Here is a 24,426-nt window from a genome sequence, read left to right on the forward strand (position 1 = left end):
CAGCTGCCTCTTGCACACCCACTACCGGGGATGTGCCCGCAACCAAGGTACATGCCCTTGACCGGAATCGAACCTGGGATCTTTCAGTCCGCAGACCGATGCTCTACCACCGAGCCAAACCGGCTTCGGCATGCCTGCTTTTTCTTAAGTCTACTAGTAATGGTGCTTCTTTATTGGTTGGAGGCCTTTCTCATCACTGCCATTAACCCCGCTTTATACTCTGATAGCAATGATGCTTCTTCAGTCATGGCACTTACCAAATTGCTAGACTGGAGGCTCTGTGGGTGGTAGAGAAACGCACCTGATATTCTTATGATTGGATTTAGCATATACAGTATATAGTAAAAATCTTAGTGAATGGGTTATATACTCTCCTTTTACTTGCTGTTTCACAATTTTATAAAAGTGAACTGGATTTAGGTTTTTTCCTTTTGTTAAAATAGTGTGTTTCCCGGCCGGCGTGGCTCAGTGGTTGAGTGTTGACCTATGAATCAGGAGGTCACGATTCATCAGTTGTGGGCTCAGTCTTCATTGTGGGGTTTGCAGGAGGCAGCTGATCAATGATTCTCTTTCATCGTTGATGCTTCTATTTCTCTCTTCTCCCTTCCTCTCTGAAATCAATAAATATATTAAAAAAAAATAAAAGTAAAATATTGTGGATAGAAGCATTTTGAACAGATTAATTTTCTTCTGTTGATATACTTTGGGACCATATTTGTTAAAATATCATTCCCAAGTTTAAGTTATGAATGATTTTATGATTCTTCTTACATAATGTCAAGTTATATTTTAGAAAAATTGTGTCAGTTTATAGTGTGCTCAACTCTGTTTGAATGAATATACTTGTTTCCTTACCAACTCACAAATACTGGTTTTATCTTTACTGATTTAAAAAATAAATATTTTATTGATTTCAGAGAAGAAAGAGAAGGGAGAGAAAGAGAGAGACTTCAATGATGACAGAAAATCATTGATCAGCTGCCTCCTTCATGCTTCCTTCTGGGGACCAGTCCACAATCTAAGCATGTGCCCAGATGGGGGAATGAGGGGTAACCTCCTGGTTCATAGGTTGACACCCAACCACTGAGCCATACCAGCCCAGTTCTTTACTGATTTTTATATTCTGTTTGGTGGATATGGGTTTTATTATAGTGACCTATTTTATTAGAAACTTAACTAAATTATTTAGGCCTTCTAATTTTCACCTCTTCCCTATTTTTGGATACAGCTTGGGAGTAGGAATAGGGAAAGGAGGAGGAATTACAAATTGTATACTTTGTGTTTGTTTGGCAGCCATAGTAAAAGGCTTAGTGGAAAGGCTATTGAACTATTGCTTCGTTTCCCCCCATTACATAGATAATTTAGTATTAATTTTCCACTGATCCTTTGTTTTATCCAGATCGAGTTGTTGCTGCAGCATGACTTCCTTCAGGAAGCTCTGCAGGTGGCAGTGGCTGGGGTTGAATTGTTTAGAGACTCTGTGACGATGTGGCAGATGAAGCTGCAGGTGCTGATTGCTTCCAAGAGCCCTGACATAGCCAGTGTTTTTAAAGAAGCCTTTGCGTCCCTGAAACCCCAGGTCTGTGAGTATTTCATTCTTTTTGGGAAACCTTATAAGACTTCAGCCAACGCATATTTGGAGTGTACTTGTCTCATGAGAACTGGCCCTAGAGTACGTTTGTCATTTAAGGGTCAAGAGTAGAAAAATTTACTTCCATTTAATGGACTATTTCTAATTCTTTATTTGAAAATTGACTACATAAAAATTTTATATTCCATCTAGATATCTACAAGTGAGAAATATTAATAGAATATTCTCACTTGCTACCAAAGCTGAACTTAAGCTGAACTTGATTTTTAAAACACAACGTATATTTCTAAACTTAAAGGTTAACAAACTAAACCTTAAAGCTTTGCAGTGAATCTGTTATATTAGTAGTAGGAAAAAAGTATTCCAGAAGTTAAAGTGTGTGGGGGGGAAAATCTCAGTTATTTTACTGCTCATTTGTATGTGCCTCTGAGACATGAGTAAAGATTAGATAGTTCAGCCTAGATAATTAGTACTTGTGTTGTGGGCCCTAAAGAGCAGAGACCTCGGTAGGTGTAGGTCTGACTAGCTATTGGCTGTTAATTGCTTAATTAACTAATAGATAATCAATTATAATAATTATAGGCAGCATTCCCCAATATAAGGGAACTAGAGTTAACAGGAGAGTATTGCTTTGGGTGACTTGTTTAGAAGGCTGTATTCTGGCATGTCATTGCTGGTCATGGAGGCTTCTGTCAAAGCGAGAACAGAGTGGGAATGAATCCATGATTGTCTTAGGAACGTGTCTTTATAGCAACTAATTTTCAGAGTGCAGTGCTAAGCTCTCATTTCCTAACTTTTTTTATTATGAGCAGGTTTGTCTGCCATTGTGGATTTCTTGGGCAGAGTGGAGTGAAGGTGCCAAAAGCCAAGAAGACACTGAAGCCATCTATAAGGTATAGGCCCGCTCTAAGTCTTGTAGGGGGTCGGGAATGAGCAGATAGGATTACTGGTTGGCTGGCTTTAGGGTTATTTCTATAGCAGCTCTTCCTAAAGCACTGTTTACTGAGCAACCTGGGATAGCTCTGGGAAAGGGTTTTGATGTTTATAAATTTCCTCACACAGCTTGTGTCTTTTTTTTTCTTTTTTCTTCTTCTTCAAATTGTAGAAAGCTATCTTAGCTGTCACAGGTGCTGACTCAGTCACTCTGAAGGAAAAGTACCTGGATTGGGCTTATCGAAGCGGTGGCTGCAAAAAGGCCAGAGCTGTGTTTAAAAGGTACTCGCAGATGTTCATAGCTGTACTAGTTTCTCCACTCCGCACGCAGCTCCTCATACCCAGATTACATGTATCACAAATAGTATCTGAAGAAGTAATCCCAAGGCTTTTTCTTTCTTTTTTTTTTTTTTTAAATATATTTTATTGATTTTGTACAGTGAGGAAGGGAGAGAGAGAGAGAGTTAGAAACATCGATCAGCTGCCTCTTGCACACCCCCACTGGGGATATGCCCGCAACCAAGGTACATGCCCTTGACCGGAATCGAACCTGGGACCTTTCAGTCCCCAAGCCGACGCTCTATCCATTGAGCCAAACCGGTTTTGGCCCCAGAGGCTTTTTCAAGAGGTTTTATTGTTATTATTTTTTTGAACAGTAAAAGCAACTCATACCTATTATGAAAAAGAAGAAAAAAGCAATAACTAATATTCATTCTAATCCCTCCATCAAGAGAAAAACACATGTTGCTTTATTATCTTACAATTTGTCACATATTTGAAACTATACTATATATTTATCATTTTTATTGGTGAACATTAAGCCTGCCTTTTCCCTATCATTAATAATTCTTCATAGACATTATTTATTGAAAATAGCTATATGATATTCCACTCTATAGATGTGCCATAAATTATTTGGCACAGTAATACTGCTTTGTTGACCATTTCTGCACAAATATATCCATGTTGGAAACCATTGCCCAAGAATATATTCTTAGAAGTAGAATTATTGGTCTCTTTCAAAAGACCTTGAGATGTAGTAGAAGAGGGAACTTAAAACTCTGAAAGTGAGAGGATCCAAGATGGCTGCGCCCAGGTGAACACCTAGCCGCAGCCGCACACAACAATTTCAATAAAATACAACTAAAATATAAAACGGACATTGCCCAGAACTACAGGAAGGTTGACTGACTGGAAATTCTACAGCGAGAAGCAAGGAGAAAACCAGAAGGAGGCTCGGAGGAGCTGGAAAAGCCCAAGGTACGGAGACGTGGCGCGCGGAGAGGACGGAGCCGGAGAGGAGGGGGAGGCGGAGTGCCTGGCAGACGTTCTGAGCGGAAAGGAAGTAAAACTCCGACTGTGCTGGGCCCCCGACTGCTCTGAACCCCAATTCTTGGCCAGACCCCGGGGACTCAGGCTCAGCCATAGGGAGCCGGGCTGTAAGGCGGAACCCCGGGGAGAGGCGAAAGGAGGTCCTGGAGGCGCGCACGCTGCACGCAGAGAAGGGACGGTCGGCTGTGCCGCGGGATTGCCCTGATGGGAAGGAGACCTGGGCTCCAGACTGCTCTGAACGCCACCTCCAACTCCACTTCCAACTGAACTGAACCCCAATACCGGGCTCATTGTGGGAGAGCATAGACTGTTTGGCAGCAGGCGAAAATCGAGGGCACCTTTCTCTCAGAGGCGCCGGCAGCGAGCACTGAAGGACCCGCATAGGGCGGGGCTGACGGAAGCCAAAGCTGCAGGCTCCACCCTGAAACCCCGTCCCATCTGTAACTGCGAAATGCGACAACAAAATAGATCACAAACGAAAGAAATGGAGGACAAAAAGCAACTGGATATAGAGTTCAAATCTACGCTTATAAGGTTTTTCAAGAATTTCCTAGAAAAGATGGATAAGGCCTATGAGGATATGAACAGAGATCAACTAGAATTAATAAGGAGTCAACAAGAAATGATAAGGGATCAACAAGAAATAAAGAATACATTGTCTGAAATAAAAAATATTTTACAGAGTCCTAAAAACAGAAGGGAAGATCGCAAGAATCAAGTCAAAGATTTGGAACATAAAGAGCCAGAAGACACTCCTCAGAAGCTAGAAGGCAAGAGAATCCAGAAAATTGAAGATAATGTAAGAAACCTCTGGGACAACTTCAAGCGAACCAACATCAGAATTATGGGGGTCCCAGAAGATGAGAGAGAGCAAGATATCGAAAACATACTGAAAGAAATAGTGACAGAAAACTTCCCCCACCTGGTGAAAGAATTAGACTTACAAGTCCAGGAAGCGCACAGAACTCCAAACAAAAGGAATCCAAAGAGGACCACACCGAGACACATCATTATTAAAATTCCAAGAGCAAAAGACAAAGAGAGAATATTAAAAGAAGCAAGAGCAAAGCAGGTAGTAACCTATAAAGGAGCACCTATACGATTGTCAGCTGACTTCTCAACAGAAACCATGCAGGCCAGAAGGGAATGGCAAGAAATATTCAAGGTGATGAATAGCAAGAACCTACAGCCAAAAATAATCTACCCAGCAAAGCTATCACTCAGAATCGAAGGCCAGATAAAGAGCTTCACTAATAAAAAAAAGCTAAAGGAGTTCATCACCGCCAAACCAGAATTATATGAATTGCTGAAGGGGGTTCTTTCAGAAGAGAAAGTAAACAAAGATAAAAATTATGAACAACAAATACATAACTATCAACAAGTGAATCTAAAAACCAAGGAAATTTAAAAAATCTGATGAACAATATTAACTGTTGAATATAATAGAATCAGAGGTATGGAAGGGGAGTGAACTGACGATTCTTGGGGAAAAGGGGAGAGGGGGGCGTGGGAAGAGACTGAACATAAACTGTGCACCTATGGATGAGGACAATGGGGAGAGGGGAAAGGGCAGAGGGTGGGATGGGAACCTGATGGAGGAGAGCAATGGTGGAGGGGAAAAAGGAACATTTGTAATAATATGAATAATAAAAACTTATTAAAAAAAAAAAAAAAAAAAAACAAAAAACTCTGAAAGTGAGCAAGAACAGGAAGAAAGCTGGACAGGGAAGAATTTGGTGGTGGTGAAGCATATCATTGGAGATTGAAAGCATTGAGTGACTGGTGGTTAAGTCCAGTCCTTGCATTGAATTGTGGGCAGAACTTTATTGAACCACATTTTGTGGTGGCGGTGGCTACCATGGAAGATAACAGTGCCCCCTCTACTTTTTAGTTTACAGGAAAGCCGTCCATTTTCAGTTGCTTTTTTCAGGAAAGTAATCCAATTTGAAAAGGAGCAAGTAAGTGTTCTTATCTATTCATCTCTTGTCTGGGAAAATTGATTAGTGGTTACTAATTTATTGCAGCATTTTAATATTTAAAAAGCTCATTATAATACAATATAAATTTCTGGTCTCTTTGTCTAAAGCTTTTCCCCCCCATAGAGATGATTTAGGAATGGTAACCGGGCAGAGAAGAGAAAGTAACTGTCAGGAAATGGAATACTTAGATGTCACCCTTTATAGGAAGCCCTCATTGCCAGGTTGGGTGAGGCACTGTTTCTGCCTCCACAGCACCTTGTTTGTCTCTTGTATTGGGTTCTGAGGTAAAGAGTAGGTACCCAGTAACTGCTTCTGATATAAATGTTTAAGTATTTTTTATTGATTTTAGAGATGAAGGGAGAGGGAGCAAGAGATAAGAATATCAATGATGAGAGAGAATCATTGGTCAGCTGCTTCCTGTATGATTCACCTGCTCCCCCGACCCCAGATCAAGCCCAAATCCCAGGCATGTGCCCTGACTGGGAATTGATCGTGACCTCCTGGTTCATAGGTAGATGCTCAACCACTGAGCTATGCCAGCTGGGCTGTTTATGGTATTTTTAACAAAGCACGGTCGTGAGGAAAAATACAGGAAAGTCTGTTAGTAAACTAATACATGAATATCATCCCATTATAGTAACACAACTAACTATGTTTATTACTTTTATTGTTTTCCTTAATTATTTTGTTTATTTATATGCACAGTTTTGTACTGTTTTATTTTTATTAATTTTAGAGAAAGAAGCATTTAGTATTTTGCATTTTATTGTGAAGTTAGTACCCTCTATTTGGCTAGGTGCATAATCAGCCAGCATTTTAATTTAGGTCTTGTAGTTACTCTAATATATCATTATCCTTGCTTTATGTGTGAGGATCCTTTTAAGGTTAGAGATTTAAAAAACATATTTCAGAGAGGAAGGTGAGAGGGAGAGAGATAGGAACATCAGTGATAAGAGAGAATCATTGATTGGCTGCCTCCTGCACACCCCTCCCCTGCACTGGGGATCAAGTCCACAACCTGGGCTTGATCATAATTGAACCTGGGACTTTCAGTCCACAGGCTGACGATCTATTCACTTGGCCAAACTGGCTAGGGCTAAAACGTTTTAAGGTAGATATAGCTAAAATGTGCTGGAGGCCAGGTATTCAAAAGGAAGAAATTCCTATCCACAGAGAGTAGAACCTTCTGCATTTATTTATTTCAATTCTACTCCTTCCTCAGGGCTTTCAAATATACTTTCCTGTGAAGCTTCCATATTCCTGCCACTGAGAATTAATTAGGCTTTTTCCATGCTACCATAGCAGAGTGCTTTTTATCACTAGCTTTTACTTCACTCTGGCGTAAATGCATATGACCGTTCTGAGTAAGTTGAGAGCCAGGCTGTGCTCATCTTAAGCTGCAACCCTCCTCTCCTTCACATACCTGTATGATTCACCTGCTCCCCTGACCCCAGATCAAGCCCAATGTGGTAGCTGCTTAACAATGTGGTTGAAATGAATTTGTGACATCATAAATTAAGGTTTTGAAGCAAGATTGTCTGATTATTTTTGTTAGGAATCCTGCAAAATGGCGAACTTGAGAGAATATTATGAGAGGGCTTTGAGAGAGTTTGGATCTGTAGATTCTGGTAAGTAAACTTCAGCTCCAGACACACAAGTCTGTTTGCATGTGTGATTTGTAACTTATCAGTGTGGTTAGAGCAAGCAATGTTTCTTAACTTTTGGGTCATGGCCCCCTTTGAGAATAAAACTTGCATCCTTGCCCTGACTGTTCCCTCACTTTGTGCAGAAGTACTTGCAGATATAACTTTACTTTTAATTTCCAAGTTCACAAACTCGAGTCCATTGATCTTCTATTAATTCTGGAATAGAGGAAGGCTTGCTTGGTTTGGTTCTCTTTAAAAAATGTAGTATTTGTAAGGGAAAGTTAATAATGTGGGTCAGAACAAGAAGGAATGGGAGTTATAGTAAAGGAGTAGTGGCACGCTAAATGACATTAGTTATCATTGACTATTGCCACATTGTCCTCATTTATATGACTTGCAGTCCATACTCAGTTTTTGAGTGCCAAGTAATTTATGTGACATACCTACATGTTAGTTGTTAAACCCACATTTTAAAAAATGCATTAGTTCTTAAGAGGTTTCAGCAGACCTTCTGATGGATGTACATGAAAAAACTTGTTTACTAACCCAGACAGGTTTTGTTAAGCATGGTAAAGAGGCTTATAGTGAATTCATTGAGGTCAATTTCTGAAACAGACTCAACAAAATTCTGCCTCTAAAATGTTTAGTCTATTTGAGTTAATAACATACTACTATATAGACTACTATGATTAAAATGAAGTTTTCTACTTAAAAAATTAGTGTTGACATATCTAGTGTAAAGATGATGAGAGAGGTATTGTTTCACATAAGTTTATGGAAATAATAAGCAATTAAGTTTCTTAGAAATCCTGTGGTGAATTGATATTAAATAATTAAGTTTACCTAAAAAAGCCTCATCCTTTATCTAATTGAATGTTTATGGTAAGTTTTTGGTTCCCTTTAAAGATCTTTGGATGGATTACATCAAAGAAGAATTGCACCACCCCCTTGGTAGGCCTGAGAACTGCGGACAGATATATTGGCGGGCCATGAAAATGTTGCAGGGAGAGGCAGCAGAGGCGTTTGTCGCTAAACATGCTATGCATCAAGCTGGCCATTTGTGACAAGAGGAAGACCACTGCAACCTTGTAAAATAGTATTGTGAGCCCTCTGGGCAGGTTTTGTTATGAATTCATCTGCAATTTGTAGACAAGATTTTGAGACATGTTTTAATTTTGTGTTAATCTTTAAAATATATTTTATTGATTTTTCACAGAGAGGAAGAGAGAGTATAGAGCTAGAAACGTCGATGAGAGAGAAACATCGACTAGCTGCCTCTTGCACACCCACTACCGGGGATGTGCCCACAACTGAGGTACATGCCCTTGACCGGAATCGAACCTGGGACCTTTCAGTCCGCAGGCCGACGCTCTATCCACTGAGCCAAACCGGTCTCGGCATAATTTTGTGTTAATCTTTAATTCCAGGAAACAGACCTGCTGTTTTGTGGTCAGAGGCTACTTGCTGAGGCTGAATCTACTGTAGGTTCTAAATGTTTTCCAAAATATGTGGAAATCACACAACTGATTAGAGTATCTCTAATCTCAACCTAGGAGTGGGTTGAAATTTGAAGAAAGTATAGTTCTGTTTATTTATTCTCTCCTTATTATGAAAGTATACATGGTATGTATGCATCTGTTGTAGAAAATACGGCGAGAATAGAATAATGGAAAGAAAATAAAAGTATCCTATCATATCGTCTGGAGTAAACTTAGTAATTTGATTTCCTTGATCAGAATTGGTTTATTCTCTTAGATCACTCATTCAATCATTCATAGCAGGATTGAAGGGAAGCTCTTTGGGATGGAGGTAGGGTTGGAGGATCAGAGCTGGATATCCTGAGAGCTGGCTGAAGTAGCAGAGAAGGATGCTGGGTATTGGGGGGAAAAGTCCTTTAAGAAGATTAAGACTTTATAAAAGTGTCTTCTGTCACTGGGACTGACCTGCAGAGAAATGTTCACTGTGGCGTAGGCCTGGCAACCAAAGGGCAGGGACAGGGAGTAGATGAGAGCTGCAGCGAAGGGCTTCGGAGGCGATGATGGAGAATGGTTTGGAGCAGAGAAGTGCATTCTGGGAGCAGAGGAGGCGGTATTTTGTATTTTTAACATTATAATGTCACTGGGAGAAGCATTTAGTACAGTTTACTTATATTTCATTTAATATTTTTTTAAATAGATTTAAAAAACATTTAATTTATAGCATTCCTTTGAATAGATGAGCCGTGACTTATTTTTATTAATCCTCAATGGCTGGACCTTGTCATTTGTAATTTTTTTAATGGTAAATGCTGTTGAAGATTCTTATAACTTTTTTTTATATCCCTGGTTATTTGTTTAGTAGGTTGACATCTGACAGAACTATTAAAGGATATAACTTTTTTAAGGAATATTATGTATTGCCAATTTGCAACGTATGAATATTCTTTCAAGCAATGTATGAAAATGTCAGCACTTTTGGCTACAGTGGATATTTTATATTTTTTATCATTTTAAGTGAAAAATGACATGTGCATTTCTTTGTCATTAATGAAATTAATGTATTTTTCCTGGTTCTTATATTCTCATGCTCTTGGACAGTTTTTTGAACTTTTTTCTTACTAATTTGTAAGTTTTTTTTATATATTAAGAACATTAACCTTCAGTTTGTCTCTCCTTTATTGCAAATAATTTGCCTCAGCTGCTTAAAAAAAAAAAATATATATATATATATATATTTTTTTTTTTTTTTTTCTTTTTTTTTTTTTTTCGGCTCCATCTGCTTTTTTTTAAATATGTGTGTATGTGGTATGCAGAGGAGTGTTTTAAAGTGTGGTTTTCGTTGGTAACTTCTTTGTTTTTTTGATCCTCATGAGAGGATACTTTCCCATTGATTTTTAGAGAGTAGAAGGAAGAGGGAGAGACAGAGAGAAACATTGTTGTGAAAGAAACACAATGATTGGTTGCTTCTTGCATAAGCCCTGACCAGGGCTGCGGATCGAGCCTGCAACCGAGGTGCCCTTGACTGGAGTACAATCCAGGATCCGTCAGTGGGCCAGCACACTGTCCACTGGGCCAGACTGGCTAGGGCGATAACCATATTTTTTTGTGGCCATTTTTCTCTCTGTTGATGTGTGGTAATATCTTTATTGTGTATTAAATTCCTATTAATATTATCTGTTTTAGGGCATTTTTATTTTGAGCTTTTGCACTGTAAATGCTTACTTGTCATTTGTTTTAAAATAAGAAAATTTTTCTTTTTCCCTCTTATTAAATATGGGGATTTTATCATTATAAATCCTTGGGTGGCAATTTTATTTTAGGAAAGAGATAACCGTACTATGTTGCATGTAAGAATGAGGAAAGAGTGTGGTGCTTGGCTTCTTAGAGCAAAGCTATGAAGGTGGTTTCCTGGGGTTATCATAACCCCATGTCTGGTTCTTACGATTGCAGGTGATGGAAATGTATTTACGATAGCTAGTTCACTTTAAAAAAAAAATTATTTTATTGATTTTGTACAGAGAGGAAGGGAGAGAGATAGAGAGTTAGAAACATCGATGAGAGAGAGTCATCGATCAGCTGCCTCTTGCACACCCCGTACTGGGGATATGCCCGCAACCAAGGTACATGCCCTTGACCGGAATTGAACCCGGGACCCTTCAGTCCCCAAGCCGACGCTCTATCCATTGAGCCAAACTGGTCCCGGCAGCTAGTTCACTTGTTAGATATGGTAGTTTCTAGCTCCATATGGCACTTTAAATTTATTAAATTTAATTCAATTTCTCATTTACACTGGCAACATTTCAAGTGCTTAATAGCCATATGTTTACCATATTGGAGCACGGATAATAGAATTTTTTTCTTCCCACCATCACAGCAGGTTCTTTGGGATAGAGTTGTGGTATATAAATCCAGTTAGATTTGAGGAAACTGACTCATGGGTCAGAACAGAACACATATTAATCCATCACATTCTCTTTCCTGTGGGAAAGAAAAATATATCAGCTGATACACTAATTTTTTCAAATGTCTTATGTAGTTTACAAACAGTACCTACTTAGAAGAAGATGAGGGAATCGGCTCTCTGATTTCTCAAAGATTGTAGTAGGTGTCCTGGTAAGAAAGGAATCCCAATTTATAGCTTTTCTGCTACCTAAATGTTAATGCGATTATCCCGCCTTGAGCCAGGTTAGGCCTTGTGGCTGGGGAAACGCATGAAGGCTGTGCTTGCCATCTCCTGCAGCCTTCAGGATGTACAGGGCCAGGCCAGAGCATTGAAAAAGGAGCTTTTCCCAGGTTAGACTAGGGTCAGCCCAGAATGGTTAGGGTTACTCTGACCGCCATAGCCCATTGGTTGTGTCCAATTTGTTTTTATCATTTGTCCCGGTTTCTAATGGACTAACTTTATCATTAACTCAAGGTGGAGGGAGCCTCACCACAGGGCTGCTCAGTGGTCTCACCCATTTGTGGGCGAGTGATGGTCCAAAATCCAGACTGAATTCTAGAGAAATCTGTAAGATCAAAAGTGAAATGTGGTCGGAGCTACAGTTAGAGTGGACTCGGCGGCAGGGATTGGAGGGTTTGAAGCTGGGTAGGGATGACCCTTGGCATTCCAGACTCAGTGCTGGGACTTCCAGTTTCAAAAATCAGACTTGGGGCGGGTAGATGGGCTTTCGCTGCTGGGAGCGCCCCGCCCCTCCCATTCCTTCCCCTCCCCTCCCCTCCCCTCTCGCGCCGCCCCCGGGTCCCTCGTGACCCCGTGCCCCGCCCCCTCGGCCGGGAGCGCCCGGCTGATTGGACCTCCGCCCGGATCCTCGGGCCGCAGCCGGGCCAGCGCGTCACGTGGCCGCGCGGCGTCCAGGGCGCGGAGCCGGGGCCGCCGGGCATGGACCCTCAGACCGCCCGGGCCCTGGCGCTGGGGGCCGCGGAGCCGCCTCGGGGCCTGCCCATGGCGAGCGCGCGGGAGTCGCCCCCCAGCCCCGAGGTGAGCTCTGCGCCCGGGTCGGGGAGCTGCGGGGCCGCGGGGCCGCGGGGCGGGGAAGCGCCTCGGGCCGCCGCGCGGACGTTGAGCGCGCGCTCGGGCTGGAAACGGCCGGGCGGCCGGGCCGCGCGGGGTGCGGGGCTGGAGGCACCCCGAGTGCGTGTGGGGCGCGCGGGGCGGGGAGGCAGGCCTCGGCCTCCTGGGCGCTCCCCTGGGCGCTCCCGCGTCCTGGCGAAATGGGAAGCGATGCTGATGGCCGAGAGCTGGAGGGCCTGCACGGGAGCCAGGGGAGGGCGGCGGGGCCAGGACGGGGCGTGGGCAGGGTGGCGAGGGGTAGAGACTTTTCCCGAAGGACCTGCGTCCGCTGGTGGGGATGCTCAGCGAACACAGCAGCCGGGGGATGCCTCATGCGCGCGCGCTCCTGTTCAGCGAAACGCAGAGGCCTGGCTTGACGCAGGGTTTCCAGAAACTTGTTTTCATTGGCGCGCCAGGCAGCTCCTGGTTTTTCAAAGGCCGTTATTACAGCCATAACCTGCCCTTGTTTGCAGTCAGGAATCTCTGCGAGATGGTCAACTCCTGGCGGATAGAAACCAGTTACGGTAACTGCTGTTGAACCTGGCGTCTAGCAGGGTGCCCTGCCCAGTAGACACACTGATTGATTGGTTGGAGGAATGGCCATGGCGTTTAAGCATGAAAGATAGTACTAACCAAAGTAGGACAAATGTAGTGATAAGACTTACAAAGAAAATGACGTAGGAGTGCAGATGGGGTGAGGTTAATTTTGTGAGGGCTTAGCAGGAGGGCTGCGCACTTCCCCTCCACGGTGAGGGTGGCGCTGCCTGCAGAGGGGTGGGGTTGCGGACATGCGGGGCAAACCCCTGTGGGCGTGGGTGGCAGAGCTGTGGGTGGCAGAGCTGGGGGAGAACTGTGCTCCACAGATTGAGGGGCTGATGGCGAGTTGGGAATGCCGTGGCTGATGTGATGCTTCCCTGGTGGAGCTGAAGATTCTTTTTTTTAATCCTTACCCGAGGTTATTTGATTACTTTAGATTTAGAGAGTGGAAGAGAGAGGGAACGAGGGAGAGAAATGTCGATGTGAGAGAAACACATTGATTGATTGCCTCCTGCACGAGCCATGACCAGAGTTCAGCCAAGGAAGGAGCCTGCAACTGAGGAACGTGCCCTGGACTGGAATCGAACCCAGGATCATTCCATCTTCAGGCTGATGCTCTATACACTGAGCCAAACTGGGGAGGGCGAGTTGAAGACTTTTGCGAGAGTAGTGGTGAATGTAAGGTGGGCGGGGTGGATGAATGGGGAGGCAGCTATGGAGTATGGCAGTGCTCGAAGTGAGAGGTCCCACCAGCTGGCCCACACTACTAGTGACCAAGGGTTGTCACTGACTGCAGGAGGTGGGACTAATGCTTTAAATCCAGGTGTGACTAGATGGTGAGCTGGCTGGGGCAGGTGCCAAGTGCAGTAGGGGCAAAGAAGTTTGGGCTTAGAATCAACAAGTGGTACATCCCTGCTACATGCTAGGTATCTTCATAGGTGTTAGGCCATTCTAAGTCCTCTGTAAGGTCAGAAGAGTCACCCTCAATTTCCAGAGAAGGAACCCCAGGCGGAGTGGTTGAAATGATGTGTTTCAGGGTCACATATGGAATGAATGGCAGACCTGGGATTGAAATTAGGTCTTAAGCAGGCTTCACATTTAAAAATATATATATATTTTATTGATTTTACACAGAGAGGAATTGAGAGGGATAGAGAGTTAGAAATGTCGATGAGAAAGAAACATAGACCAGCTGCCTCTTGCACCCCTCTCCCCCCCCACTGGGGATGTGCCTGCAACCAACGTACATGCCCTTGACCAGAATTGAACCGGGACTTTTCGGTCCGCAGGCCGACGCTCTATCCACTGAGCCAAACCGCTTTCGGCAGGCTTAACATTTCTTGTTCCAGTTAGAGGTTTTAGAGGTGATAGGACTTTATGAACTTTTTAAAAATCCTCACCCGAGGATGTTTTTGTTGATTTTAGAGAAAGAGGAAGGTGGGGAGGGGGAGAAAGAAAGAAGAAACGTTGATGTGAGAGAGAAACTGACCCATTGCCTCTGGTATGCCCCAACCTGGGACTGAACCTACAACATAGGTATGTGCCCTGATTGGGAATCAAACCCGATTGATTTGTTTAAAATGTTTTTATTGATTTCAGGGAGAGGGGGAGAGAGAGAGAAACATCAATGATGAGAGAGAATCATGATCTGTTTCTTACTGCATACCCTCTACTGGGGATCAAGCCTGCAACCAGGAATTGAATTGTGACCTCCTGGCTTAGAAGTTGAAGCTCAGCCACTGAGCCACACCCGCCGGGTGACCCCACAACCTGTGATGCTCCAACCAACAGCAACTGGCCAGGGCAAGACTTCAGGAACTTTTGAGCGGTGAGAACAGAGAGGCATATGGTTGGCTGTGGGGAAAGAGTTCCCTCATCATTGCTGAGGAGCTAAATCTCTCTTGCACCCTTGTATCAGTCAGGAGACAGCATTGGATAGAAAAAGCTGTTAGCTACCCGGCCTATGTGGCTCCGTAGTTGAGTGTTGACCTATGAACCAGGAGGTCTAGGTTCGATTCCCGGTCAGGGCACATACCTGGGTTGTGGGCTCCATCCCCAGTAGAGGGCGTGTACGAGGCAACTGATCAATGATTCTCTCTCATCATCGATGTTTCTGTCTCTCTCCCTCTCCCTTCCTCTCTGAAGTCAATATATGTGGAGTTAACTAGATAAGAAGTTGTTAAGTAACTGAAAAGTTAAAAATGAACATGGTGGTGGCACCTGCAGGAAACGGCTACCAGCCCTCCGGCTGAGGGAGAAAGGGATGAGGCTGGAATGGTTAAAATGGACAAGCTCAGAGGAGGGGCTTTGCAGAGCCTCTGCGGAGGGGGCGCTGTCCCAGTTGGTGCTGGGCCTCTGAGATCGGAGGAGGGTGCTTAGAGCCTGGGAGTCAGACCTCTGTGGGTGGGACAGGGTGATGCAGGCTGGCTTTGCAAGCGTTGGCAAGCAGTAGTTCACAGGCCGCTGCAGAAAGCTTGCTCCTCCTTCCAGGGGGAAGTGTCGCTGGAAGGATGGCTCAGGAGGAAGAAGGACAACGCTCTTCCCCCTCCGTCCTCGCTGAGTCAGGGCAGAGCAGAGTCTCAGCCCCCCACACAAAGGGGAGGATGGATGGGTGGGTTTTCAGCTGAGAGATAAGGACTTAGTACTGGGGATGCCCCAGATGTCCAAGCACTGAGTAATTGTTTCTTCTTCCGGCAGGCTGGCTTTGCCCCACATGACCACTCCGGCCAGGAGAAAGAAACTGAGAAAGCCACCGATCGACTAGGCAAGTGGACGGCAGAGACGGGAATGGATGTTGGGAGAGACGGGGGGAGCGACAGGAGGGGCAGCTCCCCTGTCTTCTTTACCTTCTCCTCCTTGGCTGCCACGCTGCCTTTTCGGCGTGCCCTTGTTTGGAAGTCCCACTGGAGCTTCCTTAAGGGAAGTCCTGACCTTGTGTCCAAACCCGCCCCTTCTACTGAGAAAGACAGCGTAGGAGAGCAGGAAGAATATAGGCTTTGGAGGTAAAATCATTTCCACTTTTAACATACTTTTACTGGTTTTAGAGACAAAGGGAGAGGGAGAAAGATAGAATACCAATGATGAGAGAGAATCATTGATGGCTGCCTCCTGCGCGCGCCCCCCTTTTCCCCCCCATTTGGGATCAAGCCCGCAATCCAGGCATGCACTCTGACCAGGAATTGAACCTCAATCTCCTGGTTTGTAGGTCAACGCTCAACCACTGAGCCATGCAGGCTGAGCTCTTTTTTTGTTTTTAAAAACTCTCATAACAATCATATCCCCATTTTGCAGGTGAGGAAACTGAGGCACAGAGTAAAAAAAAAATTGGTTCTGTTAAAAGACACAACATAAGATTTACCATTTAACACATTTGAAGCATGCGGTTCGGTGGCATTCGGCACAGCCACAGTGCTTTGTAGTCACCATTGCTATTTAGTTCCAAACATTTTCATCACCCCAAAGGGAAATCTTGTACCCAGGAAGGAGTCACTCCCCATTCACCCCTTCCTTGTGCCCCTGGCGACCACTTATCTGCTTTCTGTCTATGGATTGACCTCTGCTGAACAGGCAAATGTGAGTTGCATGCAAATGAATCATACACTATGTGGCCTTTTCTGTCTGGCTTCTTTCAGCATAATACTTTCACGATTAATTCATGTAGCCTGTATACCTTGTAAGGCATACCTCGGAGACGTTATGGGTTTAGTTCCAGACCACTGCAGTAAAGCTACTATTGAAATAAAGTTAGTTGTAATCTTTTTGCTGATAGAGGGTTTTGCCTTCAATTTATATATAAAAAAACCACACCACATCTGTGAAGTGCAGTAAAGCAAACTGCATAAAATGGAAGTCTGCCTGTGCTTCATTCGTTTGGATGGCTGAATAAGTCCCATCGTGCATATAAACCCAATGTTGCTGACCCATTCACCAGTTGATAGGCATTTGAGTGGCTCCCACCTTTTGGTGACTGTAATAGTCCTGCTGTGAACGTTTTTGTACGAGTTTTGTTTGCACACCTGTTTTTAAAATATATTTTATTGATTTTTTACAGAGAAGAAGAGAGAGGGATAGAGTTAGAAACACCGATGAGAGAGAATCATTGATCAGCTGCCTCTTGCACACCCCCTACTGGGGATGTGCCCGAAACCAAGGTACATGCCCTTGACCGGAATCGAACCCGGGACCTTTCAGTCCGCAGACCCACGCTCTATCCACTGAGCCAAACCGGTTTCGGCTGCACACCTGTTTTTAATTCTCTTGGATAAACATTTAGGCGTGGGTTATATGTTAATTCTATATTTAAGCTATCGAGGGAATCAGTTGAGGACATTTCAGCTCGGTAACACACTTAGTAATGGGCAGAACTGGGATTTGGACTCAGGCAGTTTAGCTTCCGAGCCGATAACCTGAAGTAAGACTCCATTGCTTATAGCTGTCGTTATGATGCAGTGTTAATGGGCTCATTCGTTTGCTAGCTCTGACCTGGCCTCACCGTAGCCCTATATGCGTGGCGGTTCGTTATCCTTCCCACACGGTCCTCCGTGATTTGAGACCGTTTGAAAACGTCCCTTCCAGCCCTCTCTGTGTTGGGAGGAGGACGTGGTGGCGTCCATTGTGACTAGATGGGTTCCGCCCTGCTGTCCGCTTTTACTCCCCTTCCCCTTGTCCTGTGCTCCCCTCTGACATGCTCTTTGAGGATGAAGGGAAGAGGAATAAAAGCAAAAACTCAGTTCCCACCTGTACTGTGACAGGCGATCATTTGCGTTAATGACATGTAAGTTACTTACACTGTAAGCTGTGCCCCGCTCCCTGTGTGAAGTGGCAGACCGGGCAGTGAATGGACTGGTTTAAGGCAAAGCATCCTATTGGAAATAATTGATCAGCCCTTCTAAAAATGTCAACAAAACGTTTTCTTTCTTTCTTTCTTTTTTTTTTTAAAGTGCTCAGGTGGCTAAAGAACTCTGTACACTGTTTTACTGCTGCCCTCCTAGTAAGTCTGCCAGACATTGCCAAGCACACCAGTAGGCCCCATGGTTTGCCGGTTGTTTTAAGACCTTCTTCCTCTTGTGGATTTCTTAGCCCGTGGAGCACAGAGCATCGCTAATGGTGGTCCAGCCAGCAATGAGGGCGTCCATTCGGAAGAGGAAGGCTTTGCTATGGACGATGAAGACTCTGACGGGGAACCGAATACCTGGGAGCCGTCAGGAGGGGTGTCCAGCCATCTGCCCAGGGAGCAGGCTGCCGACCTTCTTAATGAGGACTGGGACTTGGAGTTGAAAGCGGATGAAGGGAATCCGTATGGTAGGTGTGGAGTGTCTGGGGTCCTAGGCAGGGTTTGAGACTCTCCTACCAGATGACCCTTAAAGGCAGGCAGAGTTTGGAATTCTGTGAGCTTAGCCTGATAACCTGTTATAGACCTGCGGTTTCTGTGACAGCTTTTTCATATTGAAAAACAAAACAAAACGTGCAAATTTTACATTTGACTCTATAATGTGTCTTTTAGCTTTAACATCGAAACAGTGTTACTCTCTCCACATATCTTAGTCTGAGCTGAGCAGCTGCAGACACAAGTGCCTTATTATCCGTTTGCTCCCTCTGCACTGCCAAGAACTCTTGGCTGAACAGCACCACTATGATGCCTCAGAAAGAACATGCTTGCAATTCTTCAGGAAAGGAGGACTCTGTGTGTGTGTGTGTGTGTGTGTGTGTGTGTGTGTGTGTTTAAACAGAGTGCAACTATTGTCCTCCTAGACATTTTTTGGCTATTCGTTTTTCCCTTCTCTTCCTTTAATCCAGAGGTTCCCAACGTGGGGCACAGGCCCCACAGGGGAGCAGTTTGATTTTTAAGGGGGACAATTGGAGAATGAGTTATTAACAATGAATTTTTTGCATTTCTTAGGGTTCTAGGGGCTTCATATACAGTATATAAATAGATATTTTGACATATTTATGCATTTCAGTTTTTTGAAACTATGCTTTTTTATATCACTTCATATTATTATATATATATATATTATTATTTTTTTTAACAATTTCTTAATGATTTCTTCCTCAATACTTCAACTGTCCTTTTGTCCTTTTATTTTTCTCTTTCATGATGCCATGTTCTTGGGAAGCTTTTTTAGACCAAGTTAATGGCCTTTTAGGCCTCCTCCACGTGAATAGGCGTTCATTTTTTTTTTTTTTTAATATATTTTATTGATTTTTTTACAGAGAGGAAGAGAGAGGGACAGAGTTAGAAACATCGATGAGAGAGAATTATCAACCAGCTGCCTCCTGCACACCCCCCACTGGGGATGTGCCCGCAACCAATGTGCATGCCCTTGACCAGAATCGAACCCGGGACCTTTCAGCCTGCAGGCCGGTGCTCTATCCACTGAGCCAAACCGGTCTTGGCAGGCGTTCACTTTTTGAATAATAAGAATTATGTGTCACGGGGGTAGGGGGGGAGGGGATGGGCATCAGGATTTTAGAGATGCTGAGGTGGGGCGTGGCCAGAACAAGGCTGGGAACCTCTGTGTTATTCTGTCTTTTAAAACCGCCTGCAGATGCTGATGACATCCAGGGCTGCATTCCTCAGGAGGCCAAACCGTGGGTGTGCTGTGCCCCGCAAGGAGAGATGGTCTATGACCCCAGCTGGCACCATCCGCCTCCGCTGATACCCCATTATTCCAAGATGGTCTTTGAAACGGGACAGTTCGATGACGCCGAAGACTGAGGGCGCGGCTTTTTGCCTGCCAGGTACATGGGTCTTGAAGATGAAGTCTGTCTGCTCTCTGAGGTGAGAGGTCCTCTCTGAGGAAACATTCCCCTTGCTGCCTGGGCCAGGCACACAGACTGGTGTCCAAAGAGGTCCCACTGTCCCCTGCTTCTGCTTCTGCTGTTGCTGTTGTTGTTCACGAGTGTGTCACCTCTTTAGATGTGTGTGTGTGTGTGTGTGTTTCTGCGTTAGGAGGAAGAGTTGTGTTCTTTATAAATAAAGGTAGAAAAAAAATCGATGTGCTTTTTGTCTATTTTTCGTCCCTCGCAACCCCCCATTTAATTAGAGACTTGTGAGAAACGTTGTATTCCTTCATGCGAAGCCCCTGGCTTACATGTAAGGATGGGAGTGCCTGGAGCCTTGAAACTACTCCGGGACAGAAAATACTCTCCCCGTTCTGCTTCTGCAGATCTGGCACAAACGTTGGCGACTGTGGCTGATTTCTTTTCCTGCCGATGGGAAGTGGACCATTTGCTTAGTCAAGAAGGACTTTCTGAAGGCTGGAAAGTTAAATGGCAGACTAAACCAGCAATTGTATAACCCTCAGTTGGCCTGAAAGGATTTAAAAATGGTTTTCCATGTGTTTCAATGCTTACAATTACTTAACCAAGTCACCGTTTAAAAAGAAAAAATTCACCTCACTTTAGAGATGAAGAAAAGACTCAAAACGTCGACCTTGTCATTATCACACAGCAGGAGCCGGCAGCGCTGGGACTGACCCAGGTGACGGGAAGCCTGTGCTCGGGGTTGGTCCTGTGTGTGTGAGAGCCCAGAGGCGGGGCCTGGGCCGGTCCGCGGTGCATCGGACCCAGCCACATTGGCCTTTTGGCAGGCTGAGGCATTGCTTCTCACCTCCCCGCCTTCCGACAGAAGCTGAATCAAGAACAAGTTTCAGATCTGAAGTCTGAGTCAACTCCACCGCAGTCAAAGGCACATACAGTCATTTCATCCGCTTTTTTCAGAGGCGCCACCAAGAGCGGACCAAGTGGGACCCGAGGAAAGGCCGTGGTTTTGACTGAGGGGCCTCAGGCCCAGGCCGTCCTAGGGAGACGGGGGTCCCCCCCTGTCCTTGCTGAAGGGACCGTTGCAGGCCCTGTCCCCACTGCTCTCTCCTCCCAGTGCCGAGCTGGCCGGACGGGCGTGACCAGGAGGGTGTCTGGTGTGACCAGGTGACCTTGAGAAACTGGTGGTGGGATTGCTGAGCGGAAAGGCGGTGGTCCTGTTGGGTTCCTTTGGCCCATGTGTGAGCTGGAACAGTAAAAAAGCGGGAGTCCCAGGTGAGGGGAGGAGGGCGGGGAGAAAGTGGTCTGAAAAGCGCCCAAGCATGAGTGATGGCAGAGAATGGGCACGAGCTGCTTGCTGCTGCCGATCCGCAGAGCAAATGAGGATCTAAACTCCGTCTTGCTTTTTAGAAGTGAATCTTTGTGGTCTCTCTTCCCAGTTATTTTCAGCAAAGCAGGTGGGAGGGAAGTGGGGTCTATTGGATCAAGGACCTAGGAAACTATTCTCTTAAGAGTTAAAAATAAAAGTAGCTCTGACTGGGTTGCTCAGTGGGTTGGAGTGTCGTCCTGTACACCAAAAGGTAGTGGTTCGATTCCTGGTCAAGGCACATGCCTAGGTTGTGCGTTCGATCTGTCATGGCGTATGCGAGAGGAAATTGATCAATATTCCCTCCCCCCGCCCCCCCCCCCAAGAATCAATGGAAACATATCCTTGGGTGAAGATTTAAAAATTTAATAAAATAATAAAAAAAACAAGGGCTTTTATGGCTGAACATTGAGTATGTCATGAGAACAAGAAAAGGTGGTGGTGGTGGGGGAGGTTAATCGATTGTTCTGATTTTGATAAATAGTGTCCCAAATAGGGTTAGTCAAGCATAGAAAAAGATACAGAAAAATAACTCCCCAGACTGTGAACATTGGTTATCTGAAGGGGTTAAGGTTGGAGGAGTAAGGAAAAGCAGTGAAATGGAAAAATATTCATGACATGATAAATGAAAATACAGATTGTACAACTCTGATAATGGTGCAGATATGGACAGATGAAACAATTTGGTTACATGGTGGTGTTGGAGGCAGTTTGCTTTTATATTTTTGTTACTATAATACGGATTTTGCAATAAGGTATTTAAGAGCAAAATGTTAGTCAGCCGTTGAGCTGCCTCCTCTGCCTCCTCTGCCCTGCGCTCTGACAGGCATCCCATCCGCCTTCCCACTCTGCTGCTGCCACGGTTTAAGTCTTCCTCTTCCTCTAGGGCACATGTGTCAAACACAAGGCCCTCGGGCCAAATCCGTCCCGCCAGGCCTTGCAATGTGGCCCGCACCGCGCTGTCATCACTGCACTCCGCTGCGTTTCCATCACAATGACAGTTTATGACTGTTCAGTAAACCATTCGGCCCGCGATTTAGGCTGGATTTTAGATTTTGGCCCCTTCTCTGATTGAGTTCGACACCCCTACTCTAGGGCAAGAGCTCTGCATGTGGGGCCACGTCTTACCCCTGAGCATCCCTGTTTCATGGCATGGATGGAGCCCTGCCTGACATTGTTCAGTGAATGCTGGCACAAATTAATCAGTAACGGTACACTGTTTGCCTGGCTGTACGGGTGAGCAAAAATAGGTTTACAGTGGTGAGTGCTCAAAACACAGAGTTTATTCTTTTTTTTATAATATACAGTATTTTATTGATTTTTTTTTTTTTTTTTTTTTTACACAGAGGAAGGGAAAAGGATAGAGAGTTAGAAACATCAATGAGAGAGAGACATCAATTCAGCTGCCTTCCTCACACTCCCTACTAGGGATGTGCCCACAACCAAGGTACATGGCCCTGACCGGAATCGAATCTGGGACCCGATGCTCTATCCACTGAATCAAACCGATTAGGGCCACAGAGTTTATTCTTGAATTATTAATTATATATTTTTACGAAGAACTGTAAACCTACTTTTGCACATCCTTGTATTTTCGGTTGAACATCCCAGGCCAGTGATGAATGAAGTATTTGAAGAACCTTTAAGAAGTCTCTGTTACATCCAACTGGGATTTATTTAGGATCCCTTTTCTATTCACTTATTATTTTTGAAAATTGTGTAGGAATACAACAGGGAGAAACGTCTAGAAGCAGTGAGCTTTGCAACCATGCTTTAATCTGAAAATGACCAAGTGAATTGTTCTCTAAGAACTAGTGTGTATGTGTAGCCTGGCCTATGTGGCTCAGTGGTTGAGCATTGACCTATGAACCAGGAGGTCACAACAGACCACAGCAAAAATCTGGGGTGACTGTAAAAGAGTGAAAATGTGTTTATCCAGTGTGGAGGCATGCGACAGGGCCGAAAACAGTCAAGAAGTTTTTCTAGCTTTTGTTTAAAAAATACCCTATACTAGAGGCCCGGTGCACGAAATTGATGCACCCAGCCCAACCCGCACCCTCTCGAATCTGGGACCCCTTGAGGGTGGGACAATGAACTATAAGCGGGCAGCGGAGAGTACAGGAGGGGGTATGGCAGCAAGGTATGAGGGAAGGGGCAGGGGAGGGCCAGAGGGAGCTACTGGAGGACAGCAGAGAGCTACTAGTGAGCTACTGGTGCACAGATTCGTGTGCAGGGCTACTAGTGTATATACACTGAATGGCCAGATTATCATGATTTCTGAATGCATAATATGGCCACTCAGTGTATATCCTATATAATTAAAGGCTAATATGCAAATTGTCCCCTCAACCAGGAGTTTGACTAAAAGGCAGGCCAGCCAACCACCCATGTCCCCTCCTCTGGCCAGGCTGGCCGGATATACCCATGTATGAAGTCACGTACTGGGCCTCTAAGCCATACACACACACACACACACACACACACACACACACACACACATATATACTGAGTGGCCAGATTATTATGTGTTGAGAGATCATAATAATATGGCCACTCAGTGTATATTTTTTAAAATAAAGAAGCAGCAGTGGGTTTTATGCCAACAGATTATATGTCTTGAAGACATCTGGAGGGAAAGAAAGTTCCCCAGACCAACTCCCCAAACAAACATACAAACAAAACCCAGTGGGAGAAGAAAGATTTGAAGAAGAGAGACATCTGGGGATGCTAAGAGCAGAACCAGTATGAACCCTGCCTGCTTCCTGGTGTTTCCCTGGGGAGTTGAGTCCTCAGTGTGATAGAAGTTGGAGCTTCTAGGCAGTCAGGACCATCTTGTGAAAGATGCCCAAGCCTTGAGCCTGCAGAGAGCCTGGCAGATCCAGAGAGGCCGTGGGAAAGGGTGGACCCCTGAAGCTGGACATTGGATGACCTGATGTCCACCCCATTTGCCTTGGCACTGCATGCGAGAGTGAGGAGAACCCAGGAGGCCCGGGTGGAAGCATGGGGTCAGAAATGAGGATGGTCATACCGAAACTGGTTTGGCTCAGTGGTAGAGCGTTGGTCTGTGGACTGAAGGGTCCCGGGTTCGATTCCGGTCGGCATATCCCTGGTAGGGGGTGTGCAAGAGGCAGCTGGTCGATGTTTCTCTCCCATCGATGTTTCTAGCTCTCTATCTCTCTTCCTCTCTGTAAAAAATCAATAAAATATATTAAAAAAAGAAAAAAGAAAAAAAAAAGAAATGAGGATGGT

At 44.7% G+C, this 24,426-nt stretch overlaps 2 protein-coding genes across 4 annotated transcripts in view; both read left to right on the forward strand.

The window, feature by feature from the left end:
- UTP6 (UTP6 small subunit processome component) overlaps positions 1-9,179 on the forward strand; it is a 29,721-nt gene extending 20,542 nt beyond the window's left edge. Inside the window, exons 14-20 of one of the 2 annotated variants that reach the window (XM_036454315.2) lie at positions 1,400-1,579; positions 2,404-2,484; positions 2,697-2,806; positions 5,748-5,814; positions 7,391-7,463; positions 8,388-8,650; positions 8,881-9,179. In XM_036454315.2, coding sequence (XP_036310208.1) covers positions 1,400-1,579; positions 2,404-2,484; positions 2,697-2,806; positions 5,748-5,814; positions 7,391-7,463; positions 8,388-8,545 — 669 coding nt within the window. In that variant the 3' untranslated portion in view covers positions 8,546-8,650; positions 8,881-9,179. Of the gene's footprint in view, positions 1-1,399; positions 1,580-2,403; positions 2,485-2,696; positions 2,807-5,747; positions 5,815-7,390; positions 7,464-8,387; positions 8,651-8,880 lie in introns of those variants that run through there. The other variant, XM_036454319.2, reaches the window with a different exon arrangement.
- Positions 9,180-12,277: 3,098 nt separating this feature from the next.
- On the forward strand, positions 12,278-21,940 carry COPRS (coordinator of PRMT5 and differentiation stimulator). Of its 2 annotated transcripts, none has more exons than XM_045587380.1 (4): positions 12,278-12,440; positions 15,744-15,813; positions 18,129-18,350; positions 19,598-21,940. In XM_045587380.1, the coding sequence occupies exons 1-4, from the start codon at positions 12,342-12,344 to the stop codon at positions 19,765-19,767; spliced, it is 561 nt and encodes a 186-aa protein (XP_045443336.1). In that variant the 5' UTR covers positions 12,278-12,341; the 3' UTR covers positions 19,768-21,940. The 2 variants fall into 2 exon arrangements, with proteins under 2 accessions (XP_045443336.1, XP_036310213.1); XM_036454320.2 differs by having other exon boundaries at positions 12,279-12,440; positions 15,747-15,813.
- The last annotated feature ends 2,486 nt before the right edge of the window (positions 21,941-24,426 follow it).

This window comes from Pipistrellus kuhlii, unplaced genomic scaffold, assembly GCF_014108245.1.
Source record: "Pipistrellus kuhlii isolate mPipKuh1 unplaced genomic scaffold, mPipKuh1.p scaffold_m20_p_28, whole genome shotgun sequence".
Lineage (NCBI taxonomy): Eukaryota > Metazoa > Chordata > Mammalia > Chiroptera > Vespertilionidae > Pipistrellus > Pipistrellus kuhlii.